We start from the raw sequence: 17,504 nt of genomic DNA, 5'->3' as shown, positions 1-17,504 counted from the left end.
AGATTCCTAAGTATTCTGTATACATGCAGAAAATAAAGACTATTATTTAAATTACGTAGTAGATGTTGATTGCACAAGTTGAGTGAAATTCTAAGAGTGTAGGAAGTAACTTGTTTTAAAGTCTTTAGTTACTGTTTCTTGGTGTTCATATAATCATATTATAGAGTAGTAATGATTTTATTTACATTAAAATTAAGTTTGAAGTAATTTTCTTGAACTGTGGGAGTAAAAACACAGAAGAAAAACAACTGCTTGATCACATGGGTTGAAGGGGATATGATTGGGGATGTAGACTCTAAGTGATCACCCTAATGCAAATATTAATAATATGGAAATGGGTCTTCAACAATGACACATGTAAAACCCAGTGGAATTACTTGTTGGCTACGGGTGGCAGGAGGGGAGGGAAAGAACATGAATCATGTAACCATGGAAAATATTCTAAATTAAATAAAATTTTTCAAATAAAAAAAAAGAAGTAATTTTTTTAAGGTTTATGTATTATGCATTTCCTTAGAACTTGAACTCAGAAAATTGATGGATGAAATTCAAAGTAACTTTAAATGTCTTGGCCTTTTGGAGCCATATTGCTGGAAAAAAGGAGAAGCTTGTGCAGTAAGAGGATCGGATACTGTGTGGTATCGTGGTAAAGTTATGGAAGTTGTTGGTGGAACTATCCGGGTAAATCTGATTATTTTTTGGTCACAGATTTAGAATTAAACAATTATTCTACAGCATAAATTAATATTTTGATTGTAAATATTTAAATTATGTATCTTTTGAGGATATTATTGTTCTTAACTAGATATTTTCATTACCTGAGGACATGTACTCCTCAGGAAAACCAATTTGAATTATTGACCTTTTATATGTAAGGGCCTTTCACAACCTCCTCCCCTACTCTCATTGTTCCTAGAGCCACTGAAACCTATATTTCCATATTTTGAAACAAAGTTCTATACATAGCATAAATTTGAAATTACTTGGGAGAATTTCGTTTTGGAGGGTAATATGGGAAAAGCATTAAAATTCATTCTTTCTTATGTCTCAAATCTGAGCCAGTAAGTCTAATGTTTTTAAACTTTATTGATAGGGTAAAGGTAAGTCAAAGTCCTGTCCAGATAAGATGTTAATTAAATTACTATGCATTGTAGTAACAGAGATAGGGAATTGGCCTTGATCTATTGGGATAAGAAACCCCTAAATGAAGAATTCCTTTATCATTGCAGACTAGTGTCTTCTCTGTAAGTGGAGTGGGGAAAGACAGGTAACCGTCATTTATTAAGCATGCTCCTTGTGCCAGACACTGTGCTAAATACTTTGCTGTTATTATCTCATTCCATCCTCACAACAGTCCTAGGAAGGGATAGGTGCTATTATAATCCTTTATTCCAATTGGGATGGGGGAGGTTGACTTGCCCAGGGTCACACTACTAAGAATCTGAGATTGGATTTGAACTCAGCTCTTCTGACTCCAGATCCAGCACTCTATCCACTGGATCCATCTTTTGATCTAAAAGTACCTAAAACACTGAGAAATTAAGGGACGTGTTCCTGGTCATGCTGCTGGTATGTGTCAGAGGCTACATTTGAACCCAGATCTTCCTGCCTAAGCCTAGCTTTTGCCTCTCAAATTTTATATTAGTTGAAACCAAATGAATCAGGTTTGAACTGCTTTGTGTTTTTTTTTTCACTTTATATTTAAATTTGGTTTAACTTACTAAAATAAACAGTTTTTAACCTTTCAAATCTATTGTCTTTTTCTCATTTGAGGCTCATTGATTTTTTGAGGATTATTTTTAATTTTTCTTTTACTGCTCTTTAGACAGAGCCTATGATGTGTGGTGATGAGCTTTTGTTAATTTTGAGTGGGTCAAGAAGTAGGGGACCCCTCCTCCCACCAAGGAGTTGGATCTTTCATTCTTTAAACAATAATGTTTAAAATAAAAAAATTTTGAACTAGAAAGAAACATAAAATAAATACTGCCTTAACCCCTCATTTTAAAGATGCAAGAACATGCTTATGGAGGTTGTGGCATGATAATGTGGGCAGTGAATTAGTGTCAGGTCTGAGACTGGGAGCTGGGACTCCTCGCTTCCAATCTAGGATTTATTAAACTGTACCATGCCACTCTCAGTTGAATTAAAGCATTTCACAAATGTACTTTCAGTAACCATTCCATTGCTTACAGAGTGGCCAATTTAACACTTTTTGGTGACATACTTTACAGGGAAAAGCCATGGTCCTCACTCCTGCAAAATCTAAAATAAAGTAAGAACAAGCCAAACAGCAGACACTATGTTGTTTTTTCAAGTCATAGTAACTTTAAATTTTAGGGATGATTGCTATAGTTCTTATTGAACACTGAGGTCTGTGAAATCACTCCTCTGCCACTAATTTTGTAATATAATTTTTTTTGTATGTAGGTGCAATATTTAGACCATGGATATACTGAGAAGATCCCACAGTGTCATCTTTACCCAATTGTATTATATGCAGATAGACCTCAGTTTTGTATTCCATGTCAGCTGTATAACACTGTTCCCGTAAGTAAATTAATTTGTTGTGTAATAATCCAGATATTATTTCTGTCATGATGACTGATCAAATGTCCAGTATGTAAGATACAGTATTATCCATGATTCACTGCCATAAAGTTGTGTTTAATATAATAAATAACCACATGAACACAGCTAGAAAAAACCATAAAGATCATAGTTTATGTTGTGATTTAGTTTGCTTTTGGTGTTCTGGGTTCTTATGCCTGAATGATTTGAAGTATATTTTACTCAGGAGGGCAGTTAAAATTTTTTTTAAACCCATACCTTCCTCTTTAGAATCAATACTCTATATTGGTTCCAAGGCAGAAGAGCAGTAAGGACTAGGCAGTAGTTCCTTAAGTGACTTTCCCAGGATCATGCATCTAGGAAGTGTCCAAGACCAGATTTAAAAACAGGACCTCCCATCTCTAGACCTGGCTCTCCATTCACTGAGTCACCCACCTGCCCCTTAGGCACTTAGATTCAAGGGAAGCTAAGATCCTCCTATATCCTTCCTAAAACAATATTAGGTGTAGACTTTGATTATCTGTTGGGTAAGTATTTCTTTGGTTTAAGAGATAACTCAAGGAGTTTTAAGCCAGCCATTTTGTTTTTCCCCCTTGTGTTTCAGCATAATGGAATAGTATTTGCTGAATATATTTCCTGCTATTTCTGTTTCACAATCAACTGATTAAATTGGTGCCATAAGAGTAATTAGTCAGGGCTTAATCAAATTATATTAGATTACTTCAGATAGAATAATTTTGCAACATATAAGTATAGAAGAGAGGCATCATGTAGTAGATAAAATACTGGACTCAAAGTATGGAAAACCTGGAAGAGAAGAAAACTTAAATTTAAACTCCACCTGTCCATACTTTCTGTATGACTCTAGACAACTCTCCAAAACCATAAATTGTGAATAAGTTGCATAATTCATTACACCAGTGAAATCACAGGCATAAACCAAAATGCAGCAATATTTTCTCTTGCAAATTCTTTGAAGATTTATCTAAAAATAACTTCATTATGATTATCTGGATTTTGTTTTCTTATTATGCATGTTGTTTTTATAATGGAAAATGACATTTTTTTTAATCACAATTAGATTGGAAATTTCTGGCAGCCAGATGCAGTAGAACTCCTTCAAGAACTACTACCAAAGAGAGAGGTGGAAATTCATAATATGGTAATTTGCATCAATGTTTAAGAAGCTTAAATTGTTTCTATTTATATATCATTATAACTCCTTAAAAGAATTTATTTGTGGGAAGAACTTATATGGAAACCTAGATCTTTAAAACAATACATACTTTTTGCATATATGTAAGTGCATAATGATTGATACTTATATGAAGAGAGGGGAAATTTTATTCTAAACTTTTAAATAAGATTATTGTGTAAAGTTTTTTTTAAGGGCACCAGAGCATTTGTAAGCCTTAGTTGCATGTTGCTAAATAAATATTACTTTGTCTTAATTTATGCACTGCAGTAACAATAGGCCTTGTCAGAGGTAGTGGTGGTGTAGTAGAAATAACACTGGTTTTGGATTTACAGGACTTGGATTAGAAATCTGTCTGAGCTAATTAATGCTGTTGTGATCTTATGCAAGTCATTTGATCCTTCTGATCTCTAATACCCTCTTCTTTAAAATAAGAAGGTTGGTCTAGCTGACTTCTAAAGTGCTTTCCAGCTCTAAAACTCACCCTAATTCTGTGCTTCTAAGAAACATTTTCAAATGCAAAAAGAAACATGCTTGTAAGACGGAGGGTATTACTATCTATTGGGCACCCTGCAAGGTTTTAAAAGAGAGGATCCTCATTCCAAAGAGACATCTTTAATCAAAAAAAGATAAACAGAAAGTGTCAGCTTAAATGGCTTGGTGGATAGAGAGCCAGGCCTGGAGTGGAGAAAACCTATGTTCAAATGTGGCCTCAGTTACATCCTAGCTTTTTGACCTTGGGTAAGTCACTTAACCCTAATTGCCTAGACCTTACCACTCTTCTGCCGTGGAACCAATACTTGTATTGATTCTAAGACATAAGGAAAGAGTTTGAAGGGAAAAAAAAGGCAAATAATCCTTTAGGATAACATGTAAATGCTGAATGAGTGGTACAAGACTTCAAAGGAGGAAACAGGGTTCTGGGCATCAGAAAAAAAACATTGAGGAAAAGGCAAGAGGGTTGGATGGCCTTTGAAACAAGACTAAAATTTTCACTGTAGGGTGTTGTGGAAATGGTATATAATTTAGCTAAAAAAGAATGTTACTACAGAGGAATAATGAGAAGAATTTGTGAAGATTTAAATGCCAGACTAAGGACTTTCCACTTGAGTCCTAAAGCCACTGAGGAATCATTAAGTCATTTTGGAATAGGGAAATGTTTAAAGCTGTGCATTAGAAAATTAACTTGTCAATTGTGTAGGAAGAACTGATGTGGGGGGTGGGGAGATTATCAAAGTACTCCAGACTTGAGGTTATAGCAGGGTTATAGCCACAACATAACTGAGGTCTGATAATCTTAGCTACTTTAGATTGCTGTTAATAGATGTGTGAAGGTAATTTTCATTTAACTTTTTTCATTTTTTTATCTTTAACATTCTTTCCAAATTTTGATTTCTAGATACATGTAGATAGTTTTTAAGAATTGTTTGTGATGTAGTGGAGAGCTCTGGAACTGGAGTGAGGAAATTTTGCTCAGACATTTACTACTGGTATGATCTTGGGCAAGTCGTGAAGAAAGCATTTTATAAACTTTAAATTATTATGTGAATGATAGCTGATCATTTTATAGGCTAATACATTATGATTAGCTCCTTGTAAGTAAAGGAAAAGTACTTTTGAAAAAACTTATAATTTAGTGCTGTGACTTACATAGCCCTTATATTTTGCTGAGAGTATAATTGTAGTTTTGTGGAATTAACATAAACGTTCAGCTCTCACATTAAGTCAGTATTGTGTTTTGAAACTTAACAGTCTCCTTAATTGTACTTAATAGGAATTACCCGAAAATCCATGGGGAAAATTATCTGTTCATCTCTATTTTGATGGAATGTCACTTTCTTATTTTATGGCACACCATAAACATTGTACATTTGAAGGGTCTGAAGAAATATTGAAAGAGGTAAGCAAGCTACCTTTCTTTTGGGTAGAGTTAGGAAATCTCAAGCTTAATCAAAATTATAAATATTAAATAAAATAAATAGACTGCGTTTCACAAAACTTCATAGGTGAAAGTCATCTCTTCCAATTCATGATGGCTAGTTCATACCAGAATTCATACGTGAAAGAGTCCTTTCTATAACAGACTTGATGAGTAGTCATATGCCATTGTTCAAAGACTTATAGCAAAGGGGAACCTACTTTCTTCTGTGACAGCCTGTTCTATTTTAAAATTTATCTTTATCTCATACCTACATTTCCTGCTTTGCAACTACCAGTGTTCCTAATTTCTGAACCTTAAAGACATACTGAACATAATTACTTTCCACATGAAAATCTTATGAACTCCTTGGCTTTCCCATGTATCCAGTATATCTTTCCCATATATACTATCATTTATCAAATCTTCCATTCCTGCCTCCACAAAAACCTTTTAGATTCATTTCTCTCTCTTTAGTCATGTAGCAACCACACTTAACTATTGTAATAGTCTCCTAATTGATAAATCTGGGAGTCATCTGCAGAGATATGATTATTAAATCCATGGGAACTGATGAAATCAGAAAATTATAAGTGAGTTCAGGACAAGACCTCAGAAGTACATCCACAGTTAGGAGGCAGAATTTGAATGATGATCCAGCCAAGGAAATTGAGAGAGAACTATTAGTGGGTGGAAAAGAACCAAAAGAGAGTAATATAAAAACACAGACAGGAGAGAGTATCCAGAGAAAAGTGGTCAGTATAGTCAGGTGCTACAGAAAGGTTAAGAAGAATGAGCAAAAAAGAAATGAGGATTCTAATGGTTGGTCTGGATGCTGCAGGAAAGACAACTATTTTGTACAAATTGAAGCTGGGTGAAATAGAAACTACTATTCCCACTATAGGTTTCAACAAAGAAACTGTAGAATACAAAAACATTAGCTTTACCGTGTGGGATGTAGGTGGCCAGGACAAAATCCAACCCTTATGGCGCCATTACTTCCAAAATACACAAGGACTGATTTTTGTGGTTGACAACAATGACAGAGAGCAAGTGAAAGAGGCCCGAGAAGAACTGATAAGAATGTTGGCAGAGGATGAGCTTAGGGATGCCATCTTATTAGTTTTTGCTAACAAATGGATCTTCCCAATGCCATGAATGCAGCTGAAATCACAGATAAACTTGGACTGCATTCTCTCTGTCACAGAAACTGGTACATCCAAGCCACCTGTGCCACTAGTGGGGATGGGCTCTATGAAGGACTGGACTGGTTGTCCAATCAGCTCTGAAACCAGAAATGAAACAACAAAACTTCCTCCTCCCTTTTTCCTTCTCCCCCTCTTATTTCCCCTGTTTACCCTTCACTTTACTCTCATGTGGCAAACTGTGCTACTTTGTGGTATTGAGTGCCGGAAGCTGTTTTTTCCTACCCCTTGTCATAGTATGTATTGCACCATGCTGTAAATGTGGCAAATACAGGCCTAAAAACAGGTTTCTTATTTAATGTAAATAGTTTTTGTTTCCAGTGGGGCAGTTTCTGGCACTCCTATGCAATATTACTCAGCTTTTTTTGTTATAAAAAAATCAACTCACCATTTAGTACTGGGAAGGGATTTTAAGCACACTGGCACTTGGGTTGCTGGGGTTTAATGTGCAGCAGCAGAGCTGAATGCTTCTCCTACTGGCCTGTGGGATGTGTAGAGATCCATTTTGGTGGTTGGTTTTTAACCTGAACTCAGTGTATTTTTTTTAAATATTAAAAAATTTAAAAAGACAAGTAAAACACTTGAACACACAAAACGGAGAAATACACTTAGTGTAGGTTTTGCAGTAACAACTTTTACCAGACCGTTGTAATTGTCTGCATTTCTCTTTTGAAACTTAAGAAATGATAAAAATCAAACAACTGATCAGTTTTGCATGGTTAAAATAGAGATCTGTGTAATGCTATGTCTTTGGATCTTTATGTATTTCATAGTGTTTGTGCTTGTATTTGGGCTCACATGGATACTTATTAGGAAAAAAGCTTTGAGGTTGTGGTTCGGAGCAGGCTGCACATTGAGAGCATTAGATCTTCAATCATAAACTGTTTATAACTAGACTTTTTTCCCCCTTTTGCAGTTCAGGTCAGGCTGTCAGTTCTCCATCACAGTTGAATAACTTTTAGGAAGGACACAATGTGATGGTGGCTGGTTGAGAAGAGCTTTTTGAACATATTTGGAGGAAAAAAAAAAACAGCCTTTTAATTTTGGTTGAGTGTGTGGTGCTTCTGTTTGAAACCACCCCAGAAACCTCTCCACAGTAAGCACAGCCTACGTTAGCCCCAAAGCTTGGTTAGAGATATTTCAAAGACACTGTCAACAACACCAGGTATTTCTCTATGGTGTCTAGGTTTTGAAAGAAAATAAATTGAGCGTGAGAGCTTGGGGATTTATGATTAAAAATAATAAAGACATAATATAAGAGAAATTAATATTTTAATAGCCATGCTGATAATTTGTTAGACCACGTGCCTGGTAAAAACTCTTCAAAGTTACTGCCAGTGCCCGTCATTGCTACGTAGCCAAAAAAAGTGAGCTGTCTCCAGCCTGACCTCCAAATTTAAGCTGCCCTATACGTGGGACATCTGATGTCCCCACATCCAAAACCAGAAACTCATTGGATCGTGAAGAATGTAGTCTCAAAGTCCCCCACATGTCCACAGGAAGTTTGTAAGATACTTTTAAATGGCACCTCCCTGAAATTCTAAACACACATTTTTCCCCTGAGATCCGGCAAAAAAAGGGTTGGCCCTTTTTCTTCGCTGGATTTGTAAACATAGTCAACTTCTAAATTTCAGGAATTTGGGGGATAAAAGACTCATTGACAAAAAGCTAATTTGGGGGCAGTCCCCTATTGGCATAAGATTGTACGTTCAAAATAAATGCATTCAACTCCCCATAGTTCAAATCAACTGCACCCAATTTTGATCTTCATGGTCCGGTGAAGGGTCTTTAGGCATCTTTTTGGTGCCCCCAAACAGGTTCATTGTCTGGATTCTGGGGAGATGGCAAGATCCTTATCCTGAAATTATTCTCAGAAGAATTTAAACTTTACATTATAGATTATAAAACATACATTTCCTTCTAAGAATTATACATTTCCCCCTGAAATTACTCCTAAAAGAGTTAAACATACATATATTTTTACATTTTTGATTTTTAAAAAACTTAACACACATCCCCCTGAGGAAAATTCTAAACACACCTTTCTTCCCTGAAAAGAGTACCTGAGGTCAGCTAAGGATGTATGGCTGAGTCATGGGGGTTGTATGAAATCAATTGGCAAAAGAAGTAATAAAAAAAATAAAAAAGAATAAAATTCAAAAAAAAGGAGAAAAAATTAACTTGCGAATGAAATGTAAGATGTGCAAAAAATGTAGGGAAAATAAACTTATAACAGGCCTTTGAATCAAGGCCCAATTAAAGTGATATAAGCAGTTTGCTATTACCCATTCAGGGCCAGGACTTATAGAAAATTGCCATTCTCTCTCTATATAAGAGAAATAAGGGGAACGTCTCTCTCTGGTCTGATTGCTTTCAACTTCTCAGGGAATGAGCCAATAATAACCAATCTTAGGTGCTTCACTAAGAATTTAAGTTGAGAGGACCCACGTCCTCTAAAATTTTAGAAAAGACTGGGACTCCAGAACCCAAACCCCAATTTCAATCCCTTCAGTAACTGGCATAGAACTTCTTTAATCCAAGCAGATTCTCAGTCAGTTCTCCGTGACCATGTGGCTCTTGTTAGCGCTTCTCCTGGAATCAGACAGAGAGGCATTAATCACAGTCCCATAGCATTTAACAATATATGGCAGGTTCCCAAAGTCTAAGGCTCTTCAGGTATGCATCATTATAGCAAATATATATTTGCTTTAAGCTTATATCACTGTAAAATCAAAAAAAAGGATAAATAATGATTTTATATGTACTTCCAGTACAAAATGAGAACAAATCAATTGCTCTAATTAAAAAAAGGAATGTTTTAAAAATAAAAAAATATATACATATATAGCTTAGAACTAGTGAAGGGTTTTTTACCCAAAAATGAGATTCATTTTCTGTGAGTGTAAATGGGTTTTACAAAATAGCAGATTCACAATGCACATTCAAATAGAGTACCATAATTTCTAATAACACATTTTAAAACAATAAACAATGATGTTTAAAAATCATATACTTGTTACAAATTTTAAATCTTGGCTAAGAGTTTCTCAACAAACTCTCATATCAAAATCTGATATTAAAAAAAAACCTTCTGGTCTAAATTATCCTCAGGAATTCTAAATCCTTCTGATAGAAGTATACAGGAGCTCTCTTGGCTTCCTGTTTTTAAAAAAATATCCCGGGTAGGAAATTTTTATGCTTCTACCCATTTAAGGCAACAATCTTTAAAAATAAATGTATAAAAATCTTATCATTTATACAGAAGGGTACTAGGTATCTAAAGTCAATTTTAAAGATCTCTCATAAAATTATAATTTCAATTCTCAAGGCGTCAAAATCTCCAAGGTTGTACACAATTATTAAGATAGAATAAAAACTTAAGCCATGTGCTCCTATAGGATGTTCATAGATGGTACATATAACCGCATTGTTTTGATACAGTAAAACTTTAAATAAATTAGGAAATATAATAAAATCATAAGCAGAAACTTCATTAGCTTAAAATGATTCAGTGCAACAGGAAAATCAACGAAATAAACAAAATTAATTCACAAAACTAATCAGCAAAATGCAGTAAGATACAGAGTCTCTTTAAAACAGAAATAAAACCCATTCAGTTCTGAGGTTTTAAAAGTCCACCTCTGGTTTAACTTAAGGTTCTTCTGATTGATCTCTGCTGATCTTAAGGGGTTTTAAAGTTCAAAGTTCTAACACTAGCACCCATGTGGGCTCGGGGCTAGGGAAAAGCTTAGGTCAGTTTTTTTTTTTAGAAAATCCCATGAGTAGAGATTGTGGGTGGGTGGGGGTTCCCCATGGAAGACAAGAATGGAGTAAAAAGAGTAGGGAGGGGTATTACCTCCCAAAGCAGCAGTCTCTGGAGCGGTGGCAAGTCAAAGCGGCCGTGGCTGTAGTGGAAGTGGCAGCTGGGTGCGGGTCGCTCCTCAGAAATCTCACGAGACAGGATCAGCAGAAACAGTCTGCACTGGCGGGCTCGAGATTTGGGATTAGGCAGAGATCAGAAAAGGCAGGAAGGGAGGCCAGGACCCAGGAAGATCGTCGGCAGAGAACACTGGCAGGGCACCGGCAATTTGGGTTTAAAGTCAGAAGCCAGAAGCAGCTGCTCTAACCTCCCAAGGTGGGTCAGGCTCAACTGGCTGGCTGAGTCCATGGGAGGCAAAAACATGCTGTTGCTTTTAGCAAAAACATGGCGAGCAAGGCCGCTCTCCTTTTTTAAAAAATTGCTCAAAAGAGCTGAGCAAGATAGCCAAAAAGCAGGCATGGCTCTAAATGCTCTTGTTAGGCTATCTGGAAAATTTAGAATTCGTAATCCAAACTTTGTATGGTTGCTCTTGGTTTCCTGAGTGGCTGGCTGGCAGATGAGACAAACAGGATGGGCACTAGCAGTAAATTTAAAAGATAGTCAAGCGCGGTCATATATATTTTACCAACAAGGCCATGGCTATTAAAATATTAATTTCTCTTGTATATCTTTACCATTTTTAATCGTAACAGGGAGTCATTCCATTCTAGAAGTATTCAGTCCCATTTTAGAACAATCCCCCTATCTGTATATGTGTGAAATGTCCTTTACTACCCCTCATACTACAAGGGTCAGATTTCCCATCTGCAAAAAAAAGATCTTTACTTTTTTTTTTCTTTTGTATTTTGATAAACCCTGAAGAAGTTGGAGCTGTTAAACTTTATCTCAGGAAAAACTCAGAACTGGTTTGTTTGGTGTTGTGTAAACTCTTACTGCTTTCAATACACAATTAGTAATCAACTGTTTTGTATACTTGTTTTCAGTTTTCATTTCGATAAACAAGCACTGTAATTAAAGCTATTAGAATAAAATCTCTGAACTATTAAAAAAAAAGAATATGTATACTATTAGGATAAAAGCAATGTGAAATTTTTAATGTAGTAATATTATGACTTTATTGTTATTTCAGAAGTCAAAGGATCACAGTGAAAAGTATGAAGAAGAAAATTGGGAAATTAATTTTAAGGTAAATTTCAGTCCAGATTTTGTTTTGCAATTAAATCACTTCCATTTTTTACTAAGTGTCTGACATACTACCTTGTACAAGTGAGTATTTACTAAATAAGTACTTTTTAATTCGATAATCATGAAAATTCAACAATAGACAATTTGTCTTTATTTCTCAGATCAAATATTTTCAGTGCTGTCAATGTAACCCTAGTATCAAGATGCCCTGTGGTAGGAAGCCTTATAGTGAATTTAGTAGATACTCTTCTGTTTATAGGCTTAGAATAGCAACTCTGAGAAAATATCCCTTTGGATATTCTTATTCTAGTCTTGCAGATACACTGGTTATATTGTATCAGGAGACTTATTAATTATAAATATAGTAAGGAAGACAAAAACCCCACAAAACAACTTAGTGTTAATAATAATAATAATAGCAAATATTTATATACTGCATTAAGGTTTTCAAAATGACTTTACAAATATTATCTCATTTCATATTTTCATTCAAACACAAAAAAATCAGATTTACTCTGCCTGACTGAACTTGTGATCTATATGAAGGTAAATTGATAGGACATTCAATCCATATCTGTAAAATAATTAGAGATGTGACTGTATGACAGTTACCAAATTCCAGAGAGAATTTTTGCTAATTTGGAGACATCATAATGAATAACTTTCCTTTGAATTTTGGTTTAATGATCATAATGAAATTTGAATTTAACCTATGTTCTAGGAATTGCTTCGGTCTGATACAGAAACTCCTGTTTTACCACCATATTTATCGCCCTCTCTTCCTCCTCCGGGAGAACTTTATCCTGTCCAAGTGAAGCATGTGGTCTCACCTAATGAGGTACACAATTTAAATGTATAGTGGGCAAGGGAACATTGGAATCAGTATAGCAATATGGCAACCATGGCACCACTATTCTAGAGTACAAATTGATATGTACAGTCTTATGGAGGATAGTGGAAGATTATAGGCATTATCATCTCATGAGAACAAACAATGAAGGGTAAACAGAAAAAAACAGTTTAAAGATACCTAGAATAGGAACCCAATTTAGCAAATAATTCTAACAGTATTGAAAGATTAAAAAAAAAAGAGCTTCAGATTATTTTATTACAAACTTTTTTCACCATCAGGGACAGTGAGTAGAGGTGCCACAGTCCTCCATTTGCTTATAGAAAAGGGTAAATGGCACTGAAGAGAACAAAGATGGAAAAGCAGATGAACTAAGCCAAATGTACGCTTTGAGGGGCATAATTTTGAGGCTTTTGAGGAATTCTTTTGAGGAAGTACCAAAGTTATGGCTGGGGAGGGAGAAGAATCACAGATGTTATTATCAAAAACAGACTGATTAAGTATCAATAACTGACTTAATATGTCTGATTTCTTATCTATCGAAAAAATTTTTAAAGTAATCTTCACACATCTTAAGGTCAACCTTAATGAAGTTATTAGAAAGAAATATTCAAACTTTCATAAATAGTATCCCATAGCAGACTGCATCTTTTATTATCATATCGTTGAAAGATGAAAAAAAAATTCAAAATTCTGCTATACTACTTATTAGTTGACTAAAATAATTAGATTTAGGTAGAGTAAAATGTCTTTCTAAAGACTGTCCTATAACAAAGTATCTCTCAGACATATGTTATTTTTTCAATTTTTAATATTTTCTTCCAATTACATGGAAAAATAACTTTTAGCATTTGAAAAAAAAAATTGAGTTCCAGATTCTCTCTCCCCTTTTCTTTCCCCCTCTCTCACTGAGAAAGCAAACAGTGTTATATGTTATACTCTCCTATAGCAATACATATCCTATGTTTCTAGTCATGCAAAATATATTTACATATTAGTCATAATGTGAAAGAAAACACAGTTCAAAAAATAAAGCCTGAAAATATGCTTTCATCTGCATTCAGTCTCTATCATTTCTTTTTCTGGCTTTTGGGATTGTCTTAGATCATTGTATTGTTAAAAATAGCTAAGTCATTCATCATACAATATTGCTGTTACTGTGTGGAATGTTCTCTTGGTTCTGGTCATTTCACTTTTGTAGTACAGAGAGGGGCATAACTGCTTTGCAGAGTTCTTCTGTCAGTTGATGAGGGGAAAAGGGTAGTTGGTCCTGGGAACTCGTGGAGCTCCTTCTTTGGATTGAAACCTGGCCTATATTTTGCAGCTTTTCTTTTAAAAATTGTTAGTTTAGCTAATTCCTTGGAAGCTCCCTAGCATACCTTATTCCCACCTTCATTTTCCCTACCTGAATGTCTGAGAAGTTTTGAAAGGAGAATAGATCTGAGAGTTAGTTCAAATCTTTGATAGTTTAGTCAAATAGGGCTTACCCTTGTTACAAATTTACCTATTGAATCATTGTATCCAGCTTTCCTACCCCTTTTGACTACAAACCCTCTCGGGGCTGAAGTAGGCTGGTCCCTACTCAGTCTCATGTTCCTGCCTCCTTTCCCCCACCTGAAGCTTGCTCTAAGGGGCTGTTAGGGCTACCTTGTATCCTCCACCCGTTCCAATCCACCCTAGAAGACAATAAACCCCATTGGTCTTTAATCAAAACCCTTTGGCTACTTCATTAGTTGATTAGCTAGAGAGGGAGGAGGAGGAGAGAGAATAACATTCTCTCTGGAGTTTGAGGGAAGCAGGAGGTATCTATTTTGGAGGAAGTGTAACTTCAATACTGCCTCTAGTACCTTCCTTAGTGAACCTGTGAAACTGACTAGAAGCCTCAAGTCAGTTATAAGCCCTTCTTGGCTGGCTCTAACCTTGCTCTATAAAAGTGTCCATTTTACTTGAAGGGCTCAGTCTGTTTCCCTTCAGTGTTTTGTCTCTAGTCTGTGTTTCCCTGCTGTTGTTGCCTACCTTAGATTAACTCATCCTCTCCCTTGCAACTCTTTATACCTCCGTGTTATAGTCCCTAAACTCAGACATTCCCTTACTTCTCCTTCCACCTCAACTACCAACCTTCCTCATCTACTTTACTGCCTTAGGGATTCACAAAACCCTATCTACAGTGCCTGTCCTCAATTCCAACCATACCTCTGCCTTAATTTCCCTACTACCTAGCCTATTCCCTTGATTACCTCCAGCCTTGGGTCCCTTGCCTTGCCTTATTCCCTATTCCAACCAGCTACTACCTATAGCCTAAGCCCTTATTACCCCTAGCTTCAGTCCCTTATTACATCCACTATATTCCCTTATAACATCTGGTGAGCACAGTTATCAAAGAAACCTAGAATCTTCTGATCCAACAAAAATGAATCTGGCAAGAATGACATTTATTTTAGGAAGTCTTTCCTTATTGGCTTGGTCACTTATGCAAGGTTTATACAACTTTTGACTAGTAAAGGCCCCAAATCTAATACAACAAATGCTAGAAATACATGATTACTATAAATGGTTTGCCTTTACACTAGCCGAGTGCATATGTTTCATCCCCATGGCTGTTGCAATTATCCTATCTCTCTGGCACTTCCTTAAAATCTCTAAGGCAGTTCTGACTCATCTGTACAATTACTTCAAGGCATCTCTGGCAAAAACTGATACTGAATCCATGGAACTAGTGGAGAATATCAAGCTATTGTTCCAAGTGTTGAAACAAATTCATTAGGGAAAAGAGCTAGACAAGCACACGATCCTCCAATTGGAGATAGTGGAATCCAAATTTTTAGGACAAAATAACACCAAGAAAGATCAACCTGTCCAAAATGCTGTAGTCTCTGTATTACCAATTGTGGACAGGTCTATTGTTCAATTTACTACTCAGCATCAGTTTATGTAAGTCCCAGTTTTTCTGAAAGCATCATTGCGCATCAGCACAATACTATTCCATCACAATAATATACTATAACTGGTTTAGCCATTTCTCAATTGATGGATGTCCCCTCAATTTTTAATTCTTTGCCACTTCCCAAAGAGCTGCTATAAAATTTTTGTAGACAGAGATCATTTTCCTTTATTTTTTAAAAATGTCTTTGGGTTATAGTCCTAGTAGTGGTATTGTTGGACAGAAGACATGCAATTTGGGTATAGTTCCAAATTGTCCTCCAGAATGGTTAGATCCATTCACAACTCCACCAAAAAGGCATTAAGTGCCCAATTTACCCATACCCCCTCCAACATTTGTCATTTTTCATTTTCTGGCATATTATCCAGTCTAATAGGTGTGAGGTGATATCTCAGAGTTGTTTTAATTTCTCATGTATATGTTAAAGTAAAATTCCTTGAACAATGTAACAAGAGAAACTCCTTGCACAACTCTAGAATCCTTAGCCCATAGAGTGAACAGAACACTGGATTCAGAATACAAGGCTATAAATTCAAATCCTGCCTCTAACCAAAACCACTATTAATTAAGGCTCCTCTTTCACTATCAACCTCTTGCTCAGTCTGATGCACCTTAATCCTGGTTGCCTCTCTAGGAGAGGGGAGACTCTCTTGTTCTCGTTTTTGTTGAACCCAGCATTAAGCAGCATGGCTGACAGAGCAAATACTCCATAAATGCTCCCCCCCCCCCCTTTTTCTTTTTGTAGATAGTTGCTGGCTGTTTAGTTCATGAGAATCCTATAGATACAGTTTACTTAGATTTTAGCAAAGCATTTGACAAAGTCTCTATGATCTTATCCATGTTATTCTTAGGGAAAAGTGAGCCAGAAAATAGTAGTTACTTGGATTCCAAACTAATTAAGTTGACTGTCCAAAGAGCAAGTTACTAATAGTTCAATGTCAGCTTCAGTTTGGAAGGAAGTCTCTAGTGAACTGCTTGAAGTTATCTGTGCGTGGATCTGACTTGTTTAACAATTCTTATCATTAATTTGAACAAAAGCATAGATAGACTGTCTTGTGGAAGGAAGGATTAGGCTTGTTCTTGCTGGTCCCAGAGTGCAGAATTAGATATAGTCTTTGAACATTGGAAAGAGACACATTTAGGTTTTCTGTAAGGAAACTTTTATTAATAATCATGGCCATCCCAATGAACATTTATCTTTCACTGATGATTTTCAAGCAAAGGCTGAAAAATTATATTGTGGATGAGATTATGGTTCAGATATTGATTAAACTAGATGGTTCCTGAGATCTGAGGTGCTTTTGAAAGCTTTTCAAGGAAGAATATGTCAAAAAAACAACAAAAAAAACAGCAAAAGAAAAGACTGCTGAGAAACATCTGCATTAAAAATTTAGAAATAGATGAGGCACCAGAGCAGAAGTACCGAGGAGTATCCTAATTTATAACTATTGTTGATTCTTTTGCCCATTGTATAACGAATATTCCAAAAAATAACAAAATTTAAGGATAAATACTACTTTATTTTTTCTTTTGGCCTAGGTGTATATATGCCTTGATCTAATAGAAAACTTCAACCATCAAAATGACACAACTGATAATGGAGTCACCTGGGAGTCTGAACCAAAGAGCCTGGATGAAGTACTACAGCGTTGTAATCAGAATGTGGATTCTCTCCCTTCATTGACAGATTTCAGATCAGGTATTTTTTGTCATTCTTTCAAATATAGAAATATTTCATTAAATTTTTATTCTTTTTTTTTAAACCCTTACTTTCTGTTTTAGACTCAATATTGTGTATTGGTTTCAAGGCAGAAGAGCAGTA

The 17,504-nt window shown here is 35.6% G+C and overlaps 1 protein-coding gene and 1 pseudogene across 1 annotated transcript in view; both read left to right on the top strand.

Moving 5' to 3' along the window:
* The window catches only part of RNF17 (ring finger protein 17), a 125,354-nt gene that overhangs the window by 103,185 nt on the left and 4,665 nt on the right, over positions 1 to 17,504 (top strand). Inside the window, exons 27-33 of the mRNA XM_044668311.1 lie at positions 518 to 681; positions 2,428 to 2,547; positions 3,650 to 3,730; positions 5,538 to 5,663; positions 11,836 to 11,892; positions 12,613 to 12,729; positions 17,222 to 17,381. Coding sequence (XP_044524246.1) covers positions 518 to 681; positions 2,428 to 2,547; positions 3,650 to 3,730; positions 5,538 to 5,663; positions 11,836 to 11,892; positions 12,613 to 12,729; positions 17,222 to 17,381 — 825 coding nt within the window. The remainder of the gene's footprint in view (positions 1 to 517; positions 682 to 2,427; positions 2,548 to 3,649; positions 3,731 to 5,537; positions 5,664 to 11,835; positions 11,893 to 12,612; positions 12,730 to 17,221; positions 17,382 to 17,504) is intronic.
* LOC123240617 lies at positions 6,483 to 6,970 on the top strand (annotated as a pseudogene).

Source organism: Gracilinanus agilis, chromosome 3, assembly GCF_016433145.1.
Source record: "Gracilinanus agilis isolate LMUSP501 chromosome 3, AgileGrace, whole genome shotgun sequence".
Classification (NCBI taxonomy): Eukaryota; Metazoa; Chordata; class Mammalia; order Didelphimorphia; family Didelphidae; genus Gracilinanus; species Gracilinanus agilis.
Note: the sequence above shows the minus strand (reverse complement) of the source record. Positions and strands in the feature narration are given on the sequence as shown.